The sequence below is a fragment of the Melanaphis sacchari genome, unplaced genomic scaffold, assembly GCF_002803265.2.
Source record: "Melanaphis sacchari strain LSU unplaced genomic scaffold, SCAv2.0 Contig92_pilon_pilon, whole genome shotgun sequence".
Lineage (NCBI taxonomy): Eukaryota > Metazoa > Arthropoda > Insecta > Hemiptera > Aphididae > Melanaphis > Melanaphis sacchari.
The window spans coordinates 451,253-465,716 of NW_020271656.1; the positions used below are offsets into that span (position 1 = coordinate 451,253).

Below are 14,464 nucleotides of genomic sequence, written 5' to 3' on the forward strand. Positions count from 1 at the left end.
ATTAAAATCAACCGATGGATAACTATTATTGTAAGAATCCGAAATAATTAGTGAGTCTGATGGTATACTTAAAACATGGGAAAAATAATATGCGAAACCGTTTGTAATATAATCACCACCGGAAATAGTGTTACTATTGTAATACATGGAATTCGGAAAAGATTGAGTTGAACGTTTGCTATTTACATATTGCCAAAAAAATTTAGGATTTTTAGTAATGGAGTTTTGAGTTTTTGGATATACATATTATAATCTATTTTATGAGGAATTTTTTTTATCAAAAATTAACTTCTTTAATGAATGGCTGAACCATGGCCAGGATAAACATTGCCAGCTTCGCATAATGGCGGATTTGCTTCAATATTAAGATCGAGTCGGCTATCAGTTGTTTTATATATCTGTGGGTATATCTTAAATCGTTATCATAGGGTAAATAAAATCCCGCTAAAATATTTAAAATAATATGCTTGAGAAATAAAAACCAGAATGAGCTTGTTGCGCTCATCAATTCTATTTCGTACATTACATTTGGTTACACTGTAAAGTATAAACAAACCCGGCGTCTCGTATCTAAGTGTCATCCTACTGGTTTCTGTCCTATCGGCTATCACCTCATCGATGATCATCAATATTATTTATTAGTATTTTAGTAATATAATATAGTTATTAAGTGCTTATTAATAATTACTATTTTAATTAATTTCATCTAATTATTTTCACGGTATGAGACTACATTATTTCAATTCAAATTCAGTATAATATATTTAAATTTTTATAGAAATAATTTATTATTGAAAATTAGTGTTGTACAATATTCATACTAAAATTAAACATGAATAGCGGCATGCTATATGGTGGAGACGAAATCGGGGCTTTGGTGTTCGACTTGGGATCACAGTCGTTTCGTATCGGTTATGCCCAAGAAGATACACCAAAAGCAGAAATACCAGCAGTGGTTGGTGTCTCGAGCGATGGAACAGCAGACACTAGTATGTTAGAACCTGGCGCTAAACAAGGCAATCGCATCAATGAAAACACGAAACATTTCATCGACATTAACTCATTATGTGTCCCTCGAAAAGGTACTTGACAATAATACCTATAAATACCTTCATATTATAAATTATAAGACTTTAATTCTTATTAGGTATGGAAGTAGTAAGCTATATGAAAGATGGTATGATCGACGATTGGGATTTGTTTGAAAAAATATTGGATTATTCTTACTCAAAGTGCTTACAAACAGAATCACAATATCATCCAGTATTATTTACTGAGTCTCCATTAAATATTAGATCTAAAAGAGAAAAATTGGTTGAGTTAATGTTTGAAAAGTATAATGTGCCAGCTACTTTTCTGGGCAAAAATGCTGTATTAGCTGCATTCTCTTGTGGTCGTTCTACTGGTATTGTGGTAGACAGCGGAGCAACTCACACTTCAGCCATTCCTGTTCATGATGGTTATGTTATACCAAGTGCTATTGTTAAATCTCCATTAGGTGGAGACTTCATTAGTATGCAATGTAGACAGTTCCTTAAAGTAAGTAGTATTATTTAACTAAATATTTGTTTAGTTTTTTTAAAATATTTTTTGATTTTCTCTTATAGGAGAATGACATTGAAGTGGTTCCACATTATATGGTAGCACAGAAAGAACAAGTAAAAGAAAAAGAAAAGCCAGTGTGGACAAAGAAACATACACTTCCTGAAGTAACAACTTCATGGCATAATTATATGTGTAAAGCAGTTATTCAGGACTTAAAGCATTCTATATTGCAAGTATCTGAAAGTCCATATGATGAGAGAATAATATCAGCTCTTCCAACTTCTCATTTTGAGTTTCCTAATGGCTATAATCAGGTAATAATTTATAAGTTATTCATGGAACTTAAAAATTGATATCTTTTTCAGTTTATTTTGATCTTGAACCTCTTAGGTGATTGATAATACCATGGTTATATTAAATATTGAAAAATGATAAAATAATGAAATTGAAAATGTGTTAAAATTGTCTATGTTAAACCTATTAAATATCATGTGCATGGTGTCTTTTCAAAACACTAATATTTTGAAGTTATTAATTTAAATTGATACAAAAAGGCTATAGCCTTTTATAATCCTATTATTATTATTTTTTTAATTTACTGAATTGGACTCATTTATTTAATTAGTTAATACTACACAGCAATTACAAAAGTTGATAGTATTTATAAGTATATTTTTATATAGTTAATATAAGTGAATGCACAGTAGATATTTGATGTTTCAGTAGGTATTATGTATTTATATGATATGCTATTTAAGTGATATTTAAGTAATCATTGGTAAAAATGTTCAATGTTGTGTAAACAATTGTATTCAAAAAAATTAATAAATGTCCTTTTAAAATAAACAACTGTGCATTCATGTAATATTCTAAAAATAATTTAATATGATAAAATTATAATTTATTAATTTAAAAATAACATGTATGTATAATAATAAACTTTAAATTGTCATGTACAATAATTTTTTTTTACTAGATATTTTCAAATATTTTACGTGATTCTTTTATTATAAACCAACATTTATCATTTCAATACATATTAATGCTTTTGTAAATATTTTTCTTATATATTGCTTATGAATATAAAACAAACTTTTTTTTTTTAAGTATTTTACTTTTTTGAATAACAGCTTAAATTTTTTATTTTATATTTTAAAACAAAATATTTTGATCATTAAAATTGAAATTTGAATTGATAATTTATAAATTATAAGTATTTAAAGTTTAGATGATTGGAAACTAAAGAAGTAGCACCTGACACTTACAGAGTCTCCATGAATTACTCTAATATACTCATCTGAGTTTTGTTTTTTTGTTTTAAAATATTCCAAAAAATTATAATGATAAAAAAATTTTTAAGTTATTAGCTTACTTTCAAAAATAGTAAATTGTTTTATTTTTAGGAATTTGGCAATGAAAGATTTAAAATACCAGAAGCTTTGTTTGATCCGAGTGCTAGTATGGGTGGTTCCATGTTGGGCGTGAGTCATATTGTTACCACAAGTGTTGGAATGTGTGATGTGGATGTAAGACCAGCATTATACAACAATGTTATTGTTACTGGAGGAAATTCATTTTTACAAGTAAATTATTAATTTGTGTATTAAATTGGAAAACATAATGCTTATTAATTTTTGGTATTTATTAATTCAAAGGGTTTCCCTGAAAGATTAAACAGAGATCTTTCTGCTCGTATACCAGCTAGTATGAGATTAAAATTGATTGCGCCTAATGGATCCACTGAAAGAAGATTTGGTGCTTGGATTGGTGGTTCAATATTGGCATCAATTGGAACTTTTCAACAAATGTGGATAAGTCATCAAGAATTTAAAGAAGGAGGTAAAAGTCAAATTGAACGCAAGTGCCCATAATAAATTATTACTTATTATTTTATACAATACAATTTTATACATTTACTTGTACTTTTGTAGTATGTATTTTATACTTTTTTTTATATATAACACTGGATGTCTCATTTTACAATTACATTATCCTTAAGATAAACAAATATATCCTAAATTTAATATTTATATCCAAAGTCTTTGTCCTGTATGTAAAAAAAGGACAAGCTGTAATTTTTTTTTCTTTCTGTGTAATACATGTGTATATATGTACAATATATATTAAATATATGTTTAAAATCAAAGTTGTTTCAGAGATACATAATAATTTTCCGATTTCCATGATAACAAATAAATTAAAATGTTTCAATTATTAGATTTACATCGACTTTTGCTTACCAACTATATACTTAAAACTGGTTTTAATCTTTATGGATAATATTTTTTTACTTTAAATCGTGAAATCTCTTCAATTTTTAGACAATTTTTTTTGTATTATTTTTATTAAAACATAGGACTACCAAAAGATACAAAATGAAGTCTCTAATTAACACACTTTATAATAATATATGTTAAAGACATCATTAAATAAGTAAATTTAATCATTAATGTGAAAAAAAAAAAATTAAGATTAAATTTTCTTATTTTTATTTGATTTTGTCAAACAATAATAAATATTTACAATAACATTATTTCCATTTCATTTCTATTTACCATAGAAATTATTTTAAGTTACTATACAGTTTACATATTTAAATATTTTTTTTTTATTCAATATAACAATAGTTTATAGCTATTTCCATACAGATACTATTCTTATATCCCTTTCAATTTCTTCATCTAATTGATATACATCTGAATTTGTAAAACAGCTAATTATATTGAGTGAATTAAGTCCATTATAGTAATTCCCCATAAACGTTTTGCTTACATCTTTTTCTTTTAATACCACGGGATACTAAAACAAATTTAATTTTCTAAACAAAATTAATTATTACATTTAAGATGAGATTCTATACACATTTTTTAATATTTTATTTTAAAAGAGTTATAAAGAAATTAAGTATATTAATCAATGATGATAAACAAGTTTTAAAACATAAAGTGCTATTTTGCAATGATACATTTAAAAAAGTAATTTGGAATCAACTTTTTAACTAACAAAATACATCTATTACATATGTTATTTATTTCAGAACATATAAAATGTTATATATTTTATGGTAGCAAAACTTTTATCTCTGAAGAGATTAGATAGTAAATAATTTATTGTGTCGTGGAAAAATTCTCTATTGGATTGAATATCTTTTGTTTTAACATACTCTTAAGTTATGAAACAATTAGTTGATCTTGAACTTCAGGAACAAATAAACTCTATTTACTCTAGAAAGAATAAGTTATATTATTAAGAGTAAAACATGAATTTACTTCAAATTTCTTGAACAAAAATCAATATAACAAACACATAGGGAAAGCTAAAATAAACCATTTAATAAACCTATATATCTATGTATAAATAAATAAAACTTGAATTAAAATGATGATCTGTTTTTGTTCGTACCAGGATCAGTGCATAGAAGTGACATAGTATAAAAAAATAAAAAATTGGTTAGTAAAAGAAAAAAACAAGAGCTGAACTTATTATATAACAGTAACCTTAAAAAATATGTTAATGCAGTTAAAATTTATTTCTTGTAATGTATTAAATGAAATATGTAATAACTAGGGCTCGGAAGTTGATGACTTTAAAAACAATAAAAAATGACCATAAATTGACCATAAAAATGGCAAAAAATGTCCTAAAAAAATTACAGATATTAGTTTTATATTAATAAAAATACATTTTTTTTAAATATTTTACTCTATGTTACTATAAAATTCAAAATATGACATAAAAATAACAAAAATGTCCTTAAAATAGGAAAATTAAAAAATTAAAAATATTTGTTTTATAAATGTCTGTGGTTTAAGTTATCGGCATAAAGGTCAACAAGAAACGATAAGAAATGAACTAGTGTGAAATCAGTAAAAATAACTAAAAATGTGGGAAAATGACCTAAAAATCTCAAAAACTGACTTAAAAAGTAATAAATACCAAAAAATGCAAAATAAAAATTAGTTATTTAGATTCACATGCTTACAAAACAGATTTGTGGCCAGGAGAGCATCGTCTAAAAAGTTCCAAAAAAAAATGCAAAATCCATCAACTTCCGAGCCCTAATAATAACCTATATAATTTACCTTTCTCAACTGACGAATGTAACCATTAGCAAGCCCATAGAGCACTAAATTTCTTTCATCAATATTTATTGAAACTGGATTAAATCTCAAACAAACATCAATAAATCGTGATCCTTGCCTCATTGCAGAGAATACAGTAAATATATCCTTGAACGTTGCTTTTGGTCCACCTACAAAGTAATAGTTATCAACATGTAATAAATATTGAAAAAAATAATTTACTAACCTGGTCGTGATATAGCGCTAATTGCTTCATTATAACGACTTTTGTTCCTAGCAAGTTGAACAATTTTAGTAGTACATACATACATATTACTATAACGGAATAGGTCTACTAATGAAACAGCATTACAATAACTAAAAAAAAAATTACAAAATATCTAAATAAATTATATCAACTGAACAGCTGAATAATAGTTTAGTGTTTGAATATAATTTAATAAATTACACTAAATTTTGAATACAAGCGGCAACCACTTCAATATCCAATTTGGAAAGTTTAGAAATTTTAGATACATGGTTTACTCCATCAATAAATGGGGCTACCTGAAAACCACACGGATTTATTATACTTAATTACATAAGTATTATAAAATGAAATGTGAAGAATACACTCACTTGTCTGGTTGTTAAATCCCACTGTTCATCCAAAAAATCTATTTCAGATACTAGTAACGGAACATCGAAATCCAATGGAGTAGGTGGATTACGTGAAACTTCAATAACATTTAAATAAATAATTGACTGCCGTGCTAAAATAACCATAGTTATTAATATTAAGAATAGTATCATGTTTAAATATGCAAATATAATTAAACCTTAAAACATACATAGAGTAATTAAAGTTTCAGATGTATATAGATTTTCTTTTTGGTATCTAAAATTTTACAGGTGATATATATCAGGTGTTAATTTAATTATATTATGTACAATGAAAAATTATTTTAGTAGTTCTAAATTATGTATGTAATAAACTAGATTAATTAGTTTTATTTAAAAAAAAAGTATACCAGTTATAAAAATAAAAATATATTTTATATAATCTTGGTATGGGAGTATACAATATACATAGTAAATTATAAATAATTAATACTATTTTTTACTTGTAGTGTTATAATTTATAATTAATACTGAAAATTATTATTTCTTATGTGGTCCAATTAATATATTTAATGATAAGAAGATTATTAAATTATGAATAAAAGTTAAAAAGTGTTACTACTCCAGCGCCTCCTGAATATTTGTAGCAACAGAACACACGTTGAATAATTATTTTATTTATGTATGACTATCCTATCAACGATGTGACTTTTGATTTATTTAGTATCTAGTAAAATATAATTTGAAATAAAAAAAACAAACAAACTGCTTAATATAAAACAAAAAACTTATCAATACAATTTTAAAATATTGTATTACCTATTAATGTACATCTTTTGTACAGGTTTAAATCTTCCATTACTTGACTCATCAGACACAACAATTCTTCTTGAGACTTTTCTGATTGATCACTTTTAGAAAGAAAATTATCTTCTATTTCTAAGTTTAACTGTAGAACATTGTGAAAATTAATATTTTATTTTTCATAAATATGCAAGTTCTATACTGAGAACTAGCACAAATGAATAATGAATTTATAGTTCCCTTAAAATTATTATAAGTAAATTTAGTTTTGTCACCAATTTGTTACCGTCTCAATGACAAAAGTACTAATTTTCTTTACTAAAATTTTATTAATATGACTGAGAACTAAGGGTTAAACTAATGTCATTAATTTCATTTGCTAGCTTTGAAAAAAATAATTAAAAAAATAAAAGCACATACCAAAAAAGTAGATAATTTTTTTACGATGGGTTCATAATGTAATGTATAAGAATTATGATCGCAAACAAAACACAAATTAAAGTAGTATGCATTACGAAGATATTTTTGGTCATTAATTTGTATTGGATAACCTAAAATTTTGTTGTCCCTTGTTGTTCTAAAACAAATTAGACAATAGAAATACTTAGTAATTTAAAAATTGTATACCATCATAATATTGCAGTAAAAATGTTGTTATATAGTTTATATGGTAAATAATTGAATATTCCATGTACGATTATTTTCAACCCCATTTTCCATTTAATAATGAATTTATTAAATTTCCAATATTTAAAATATAATTAAAGGTAATATTTTATAGTTTTTGAGATTATCTTAAATAACGCAAGAGATTAGTATCAAAATTTTAAAGAGTACATTTGAACCATTTAACTTTGTTTACGAAGGATAATAAGTCCATAATAATGGATGTGGAAATAGATGGATTAAAACTAGAAATTTTAATTTAATCTATCAATATTTATAATTTATTAAAATTGGCCAAGAGTAATAAACACTAAATCTGATATTACATTTATTTTATATTTTTGTAAAACATGTAGTAAATAAAAAAACTAGTCATTAAAATTGTGAATTAGATACATCAAAAATTTAAAAATTTGATAATATCATAACTAAGCAAGTTACAGTAAGTCAACTTTCATTTGAGAAACAGAAGTTTGAATATTGTATTGCATAAGACACTCCTTAAGTTTTACAAAACTATCTCTGAAATTTGAAAATATAACTTCTTTTTTGTATACTTTTAAACTCCAAAAATTAGAATTTGCTTACAATTATTGTTAAGTATAAAAAAGGAGTGAGTATGCTTAGTAAATCACCTTTCTTAATTTTTAAATAAATCTTCTTTCAAATCATAACAATATCTTTTCAGCTAAATTTCAAAACTTTTGTATTTTTTTAATAATTTTAAACTGACAGTTTATCTTTAAACTATTTAAGATCATTTCTTTTTCAAGGCATTAATAAGAACACAGATTAATGTATGATGAGACTTCAATACGCTATTATTATAATTATTTTAATCCTCAATTTCATTTAGAGAAGTTGAAATTTTAACATATTATGATATTTTATCCTACCTACATTATTTTTACCTAAACATTTTTCCTGCAACACTGTGACATTATAGAACCTTTAAAAACAATTTAAGTATATTTAAACTAAATACTTACATAGTAATTATAAATTTTTGAAGTTGACCTTTAGGTATCATATATACACTAACTGTTTCAAACGTGTCCTTGCTCAAAAAATCTTTTGGCACCTATCAGTCAACATATAAGTGGTAAATATTTTTACAAGGAATTGTCAAAATTGTAATACATAAATAGTAATTTACTACATTTTTTACAACCAACTACATTAGGTCGTGATATTGCAAAATTCAAACAAAAATAAAAACCCAGATTATGAAAAATTATAATTATTTTTTTTTTAATCATTAATGTATAAAATATCAAGAAAATTATTTTACCTGACACAAAATTTTTGGTCCAGCGGTGTGATGGAAATGGCAAACAAAAATACATTTTATAGGATTATCATAGGGATCTAATGGTTCCATTTTCGGTGATTAACAAATGCCAAATGGAGAGAATATTTTAAAAATATACGCAATATTATAATGTATTACAACTCAATAATAAATTAGATGTATATGAATTAAAAATCCGTTCAAAAATATATTGTTGTTAAAAAATAAAACTCAAAATATTATCAATGATAACATAACTAACAAATCTGATCTTAGATAATATTGTATATGGTCTAAGAACCTGATAACGATAAATAAGATCAACGCCAAAATTTAATATTGTATATTACTTAGTATCTCAAATCATGAATCGATACACAAAGTATTAAAGATGGTGTACGTATGTCGTACACATATAGGGATGATTTCAAAAATAGCCTACAGAGAATTTATATAAGACTGGGTCACTAGAGCCTTAGAGTTATCAACTGAATTCCAAACCTGATTACTCAAACTTCTGTATTATACTTAATAAACAAACACTAAAACATTATGTAATAAAAGCTTTTGAACGTGTGAATAAAATAGAAAATTCGATAATACGAGTTCACCAACCAGTGCAAATGACCAATTATGGTTTGAAATTTGGACTAATGTAGCCATATCCAATGGATAATACACATCTATTACCTATGCAGTATACTGTATACAATATGCACAGGCTTATGGTCGAATACTAGTTTACTTATATGAATTACCTTTTAAATTATGTCAATATTTAATACCTTTAATAATTGAACTGCACGAACGCAAGTTTTCATTAGTTTGTTCATAGTTTAAATAATCTTGTCTTGTAGAAAACAAGACCATTGTAATGTCACAACTTTATAACATTAATTATTATTGTAGTAAAATAAAAATACCAATTACAGGTATAATAGAACATTATTGAAATTATAATTATCAATAGAATATTATTGAAATCTATGTACATAAACATAAGTTATATAGGTATGTAGTTTTTACTCAATAATATTAGATTGTTTTGGGATTAATAAAAATGATAGCTGATTCTTGCAATTTTCCACTTTCAAAGTCAACCAATTGTAGTTAAATCGATCCTGACAATAATTGTCAAGTAAAATTACTTTACTGCTTGATAGTGAATTGAACGCATAACCTAGTTAAAAAAAATTGTCCAGTATTAACAAGTTTCTACAGAAATTTGAGCATTATGTTGATGTATAATGACTCACAAATGAACGTTCAAGAAATATTTAACTCTAAAAGTTTTGTTATTTTTCTCTTATGTCTTATTTTTTAAACATAAGCAGTATGTGATAATTTCAAGATTGGATATTTTAATTTTGGTAAACTTATCCATTATAAATGTAGTATTTACATAAAATAATAAAATGTACATTATTTCATTCAAAAAATTTTTTAAGCATATTCTTCTAATATGTCTTATTACTATTCATTAATATTTAAAATTAAGACTTCTGTAAACTACTTAATAAGAAACTTTCAAAATATATTATACTACAATTGTGTAGAAAATAAAATTATAATGTCAAAAATCAAATACACTAAATTTTAACCGAAATAATAAGATATATTAAAAATGTTATACATAAAAAAATTGCTATTAATGAAATTATATGTACATACTAATTATTACTTTTAATACACTTTCATTTCAAACTTTTCACAATAGCACATTTTGTTTTAATAACGCAAGTTAGAAGATTTTATAATATTATAAATATTTATTATGATAAATTTATACAATAATTTAACTAGAATAAATATTTAAAATACTGTATAAGGACTTTAACTCGTTAACCGTTCACTTGTACCGAGATTCATCCAAAATTTACTGAATTTTCTTTTGGCACAAGACTATAGAATTTATTTATTGCAATTGATAGAATTGAAAAAAAAAAGGAAAAAAGCTGCATATTATTTTAAAATTATATAAAAAGGAATATAATTATAAAATGCCAAAAAAATCCAGATGTCCTAATTCCTAACAATTTGGATTTTTATCTAACATAAGTACACAACATGAATTGGAATTGCAAAAAGAATTACTATATACAATTGTGATGAACAAATTACATAAATGTATAAATATAATTTATTAATATAATATACAGCCGACAGCTGGTGAAAATTGTAACTGAAATTATCTTTTGTTTTTGTTAATCTAGTAATGTTTAAGAATAATAAAAATGTGGATAAACTTTTCATTAATAGTTATTATATTTTAACGTTTTCCATTAAAGCTGGTCAGTCTAAGTGGTGTTTTGACATTAGCTGCTGCCTGTTGTTGTATTTGATAAGCTAGTCCATGTATCTTAAAACCATAAAGTCTAGAAAAAGCAAACAAATTATTATAATTATTATTATTATTATTGTTAAACTTAATATTAATTATAAATTTAAGTTAACTACAACACTAATGCTAAGTTGCCTTAACAATCACTAATGAATATAACATATGCTTTGTTTATAATAGACCAAGCTAAAAATTCATTTTATACAACGCAAAGATTAAAAATACTTATTTATGTAAATTTCTTCAATTTTAGAAAAAGTACACATTTTTTTATTTTTATAGATTTAAGATTTTCTAAAAAAAAAAAAATACCCACATATTTTAATTGTTTATTAAGTGAAATACTTTTGCAGCTAAAAATTACTTTAATGTGTTAATATTAGCAAAATACAAACAAGACAATTGTTGGAATGATCAAGTTATGCTACAGGGCATCACTGCCTTAGGTCACTTTTATATAAGAAAAAAAGCAAAGAACTTTTCTTATCTAACATTTAAAAGCTAGACTACACACTAAATTGAAAAAAATCATGTAGAAATCCAATGAAATTGATTGATGAATTTTTGTTATCATAATTAAAATTTTAATAGTTTAAGTATAATAATAACAATGTTCATACAAATATTTTGAAAAATATATTATCCATTGTATACTTTCTTAGTTAATAATTACTATAAAAATTGTTGAATAGAAATTAAACTATAGATTTTCACACATACCTAGGCACAAATTGATTGCTAGGCCTTGGCGGTCTGTATTCTGGATGTACCATAAACAACATATGTGGAAAACCTGTACCAAAGTAAGCACCATCGGTGTGATGATGACGAGATGATTTAGGTGTATACACATCCATACATTTAGGACAGTAAAGCTTAACCATTGCTTCTCCTGGTACATCTGATAAACCTGAACAAACATATTATTAACTTAGTTATGTATTCTTAAATGTATTATAACAGTAACTAAAATCCAAAATAAAACCTGAAAAAAAACAACATATAAATACACTAAATGATAGTGTTAAAATAATGCTTTGAATATTTGATTGTTTAATTAAAAATTAAACATTAACATTAAAATTCAATTAATTCAGATAATAATATACTATATTTCAATATTTTTAAACTATTATACAACAGAACATGACTAGCTTGTGTTTCTTGTATAATAGCTCCAAACAAATATTATTTTATTTATTTCAACTCTTAAATAATACTTAAATAAATATTAAAAATCATATGTTTATTAAGACATTGAATTAACCACAGCTTCAAAAATTATAAACCTCTTTTGATAGTTGAAGTAAACACCAAGTTTATTTACATAATAAAATTTAAAATAAACTATTATAGTTAAATAAATAATTGATTATTTACCTATAGGGAGCATTGGTGAATTTTCACAATAAACTCGTGGGCAGTGTCCAAAATCGCCAGTTTGATATTTCTCAATCATTTGAGCAATACCACGGTTTGTCAAAATGTAACGAGCATGTATCAAACCATATAACATCTCAGCAGCCTGTTCAATTAAGTCTGAATGATTTGGGTTGTCATCCAAGTCATCATCTAAACATTTATTTAATAGAAATAAGAAGAAAAATATTATGTAATTTTTGATAACATAATATTTAAATATTAATGTTTAGACAAAGTTATTTTTAAACACATTATTGACAATTTTATGAGTTTTAATGGTTTTTAAAGAACACTAAAATTATTAATTAAAAATACCAAAAATAGTGCAATTTTAAAGCCTAAATTTTTAATAAAACCTAAACCATTTATGGATTAACTATCAGTACTTATGCCAAGTTTTACAATGTAAAAAGAATATATTAATTAAATAGTTTGCCAAAATTTAATGAACCAATTATGGACCATTAAATGACATCAAAAGGACTATTAGCTATTGATTAATTAATTTTGTAGTGATTATCTATACGCCTAAACATTAATATTGCGTTTTGAATATTCTAAATTAATAAGTTATTGTATTCAAATTCTAATAAGTAACAATAATATAAAATAGACATAATTTTCAAAGAAAGACAAGTTTAAAAAAGGATTATTATCAGAGCAATGACTATATTGATTTAGCAGTGAGTATTTTTTTATCTGTCATCAATCAAGAAATATTTTTAATTAATTATATTAACAATCTATAGTTGTTTGATAATATTTATTTCACATATAAAACAAATATTTGAATAATGTGGATATGGATAATATAATAAATAAACAAATTTTCCATGTGTGTAAATGATTAGACATCATGTTAGAAACCAGATTTCAAACTATTGTGTGATATATGTTACATTAATCGTAAACTTCAAATACTAAAATATACAAACCGGGTTCAAGATCCAAAATCATATCCAAAGCTTGCCTATAATGAGGCACTTGTTCATTAAGTCCTGTCAAATTGAATTTGTCTTGAATGTAATCTTCATCGACCTGAAAGAAAATCACAATAAATATAGCTTTAAGGTATTATTTTAGAAAAAAAATATTTACCTCGCAGAAAAATTCATTTCCTCGCAGTCCACAGAACCATGAAATCCAAGAAACTTCTTCGGAGCTGCTCATCCTCCTGTTATAAAATTAAAAATCATAAATATACTATATATATATACACATATATCGGTATACATATGAAATATCAAACTAGAATTTGTGATCAAAATGGCAAAATGTTTAATACCTTACAAACATAAATTCAATACTGATAACGCATTTTAGGAAGAAACTGACATATTATAACATAGTATCATTATATGATGGATTTTATAAAAATATCCAACATGTACAAAAATGATAAATTTTAACCAAATAACTTACCTTCTTTTACTTGGGCTAGCCACGCTTTTATGTTGGACACAATTTCTAAAATCTTTGACGGATATATTTTATAAAATGTAAATTATAATTAAAACTAACTTGACTAAGAACTATTATTGGTTACTGTCCACTCACACTGAGTATAGGAAAATGCTAAGTAGAATAATGGATATGTCAAATGGATAAGAAATTTGGTGTGGAAAAGAAATCGCTGAATAGTAGTAAAGTGTACATCAATCGTATTCAGTGTTACCAAGTGCTTATTGATTTTATTTTATCTCAATAAGGTGT

At 24.6% G+C, this 14,464-nt stretch overlaps 3 protein-coding genes across 6 annotated transcripts; 1 reads left to right on the plus strand and 2 right to left on the minus strand.

The window, feature by feature from the left end:
- Positions 1 to 651: 651 nt before the first annotated feature.
- Positions 652 to 3,553, plus strand: LOC112602966 (actin-like protein 6B). 2 transcript variants are annotated; one of them, XM_025351350.1, is made up of 6 exons: positions 699 to 721; positions 803 to 1,082; positions 1,148 to 1,539; positions 1,608 to 1,859; positions 2,949 to 3,128; positions 3,201 to 3,553. In XM_025351350.1, exons 2-6 carry the CDS (start codon positions 833 to 835, stop codon positions 3,414 to 3,416), a joined length of 1,290 nt encoding a protein of 429 aa, XP_025207135.1. In that variant the 5' UTR covers positions 699 to 721; positions 803 to 832; the 3' UTR covers positions 3,417 to 3,553. The 2 variants fall into 2 exon arrangements, with proteins under 2 accessions (XP_025207134.1, XP_025207135.1); XM_025351349.1 differs by having other exon boundaries at positions 652 to 1,082.
- A 531-nt stretch (positions 3,554 to 4,084) lies between these two features.
- Positions 4,085 to 9,181, minus strand: LOC112602968 (GATOR complex protein NPRL2). 3 transcript variants are annotated; one of them, XM_025351353.1, is made up of 9 exons: positions 8,989 to 9,181; positions 8,687 to 8,778; positions 7,452 to 7,608; positions 7,047 to 7,176; positions 6,246 to 6,379; positions 6,076 to 6,173; positions 5,854 to 5,984; positions 5,628 to 5,797; positions 4,085 to 4,344 (listed from the first exon to the last, which is right to left on the minus strand). In XM_025351353.1, the coding sequence occupies exons 1-9, from the start codon at positions 9,076 to 9,078 to the stop codon at positions 4,180 to 4,182; spliced, it is 1,167 nt and encodes a 388-aa protein (XP_025207138.1). In that variant the 5' UTR covers positions 9,079 to 9,181; the 3' UTR covers positions 4,085 to 4,179. The 3 variants fall into 3 exon arrangements, with proteins under 3 accessions (XP_025207138.1, XP_025207139.1, XP_025207140.1); XM_025351354.1 differs by having other exon boundaries at positions 4,188 to 4,363; XM_025351355.1 differs by lacking the exon at positions 4,085 to 4,344 and adding an exon at positions 4,616 to 4,769.
- Positions 9,182 to 10,737: 1,556 nt separating this feature from the next.
- Positions 10,738 to 14,379, minus strand: LOC112602972 (casein kinase II subunit beta). Its single transcript, XM_025351363.1, has 6 exons — positions 14,174 to 14,379; positions 13,850 to 13,925; positions 13,687 to 13,789; positions 12,710 to 12,901; positions 12,050 to 12,239; positions 10,738 to 11,363 (listed from the first exon to the last, which is right to left on the minus strand). Exons 2-6 carry the CDS (start codon positions 13,919 to 13,921, stop codon positions 11,258 to 11,260), a joined length of 663 nt encoding a protein of 220 aa, XP_025207148.1. The 5' UTR covers positions 13,922 to 13,925; positions 14,174 to 14,379; the 3' UTR covers positions 10,738 to 11,257.
- Positions 14,380 to 14,464: the final 85 nt, after the last annotated feature.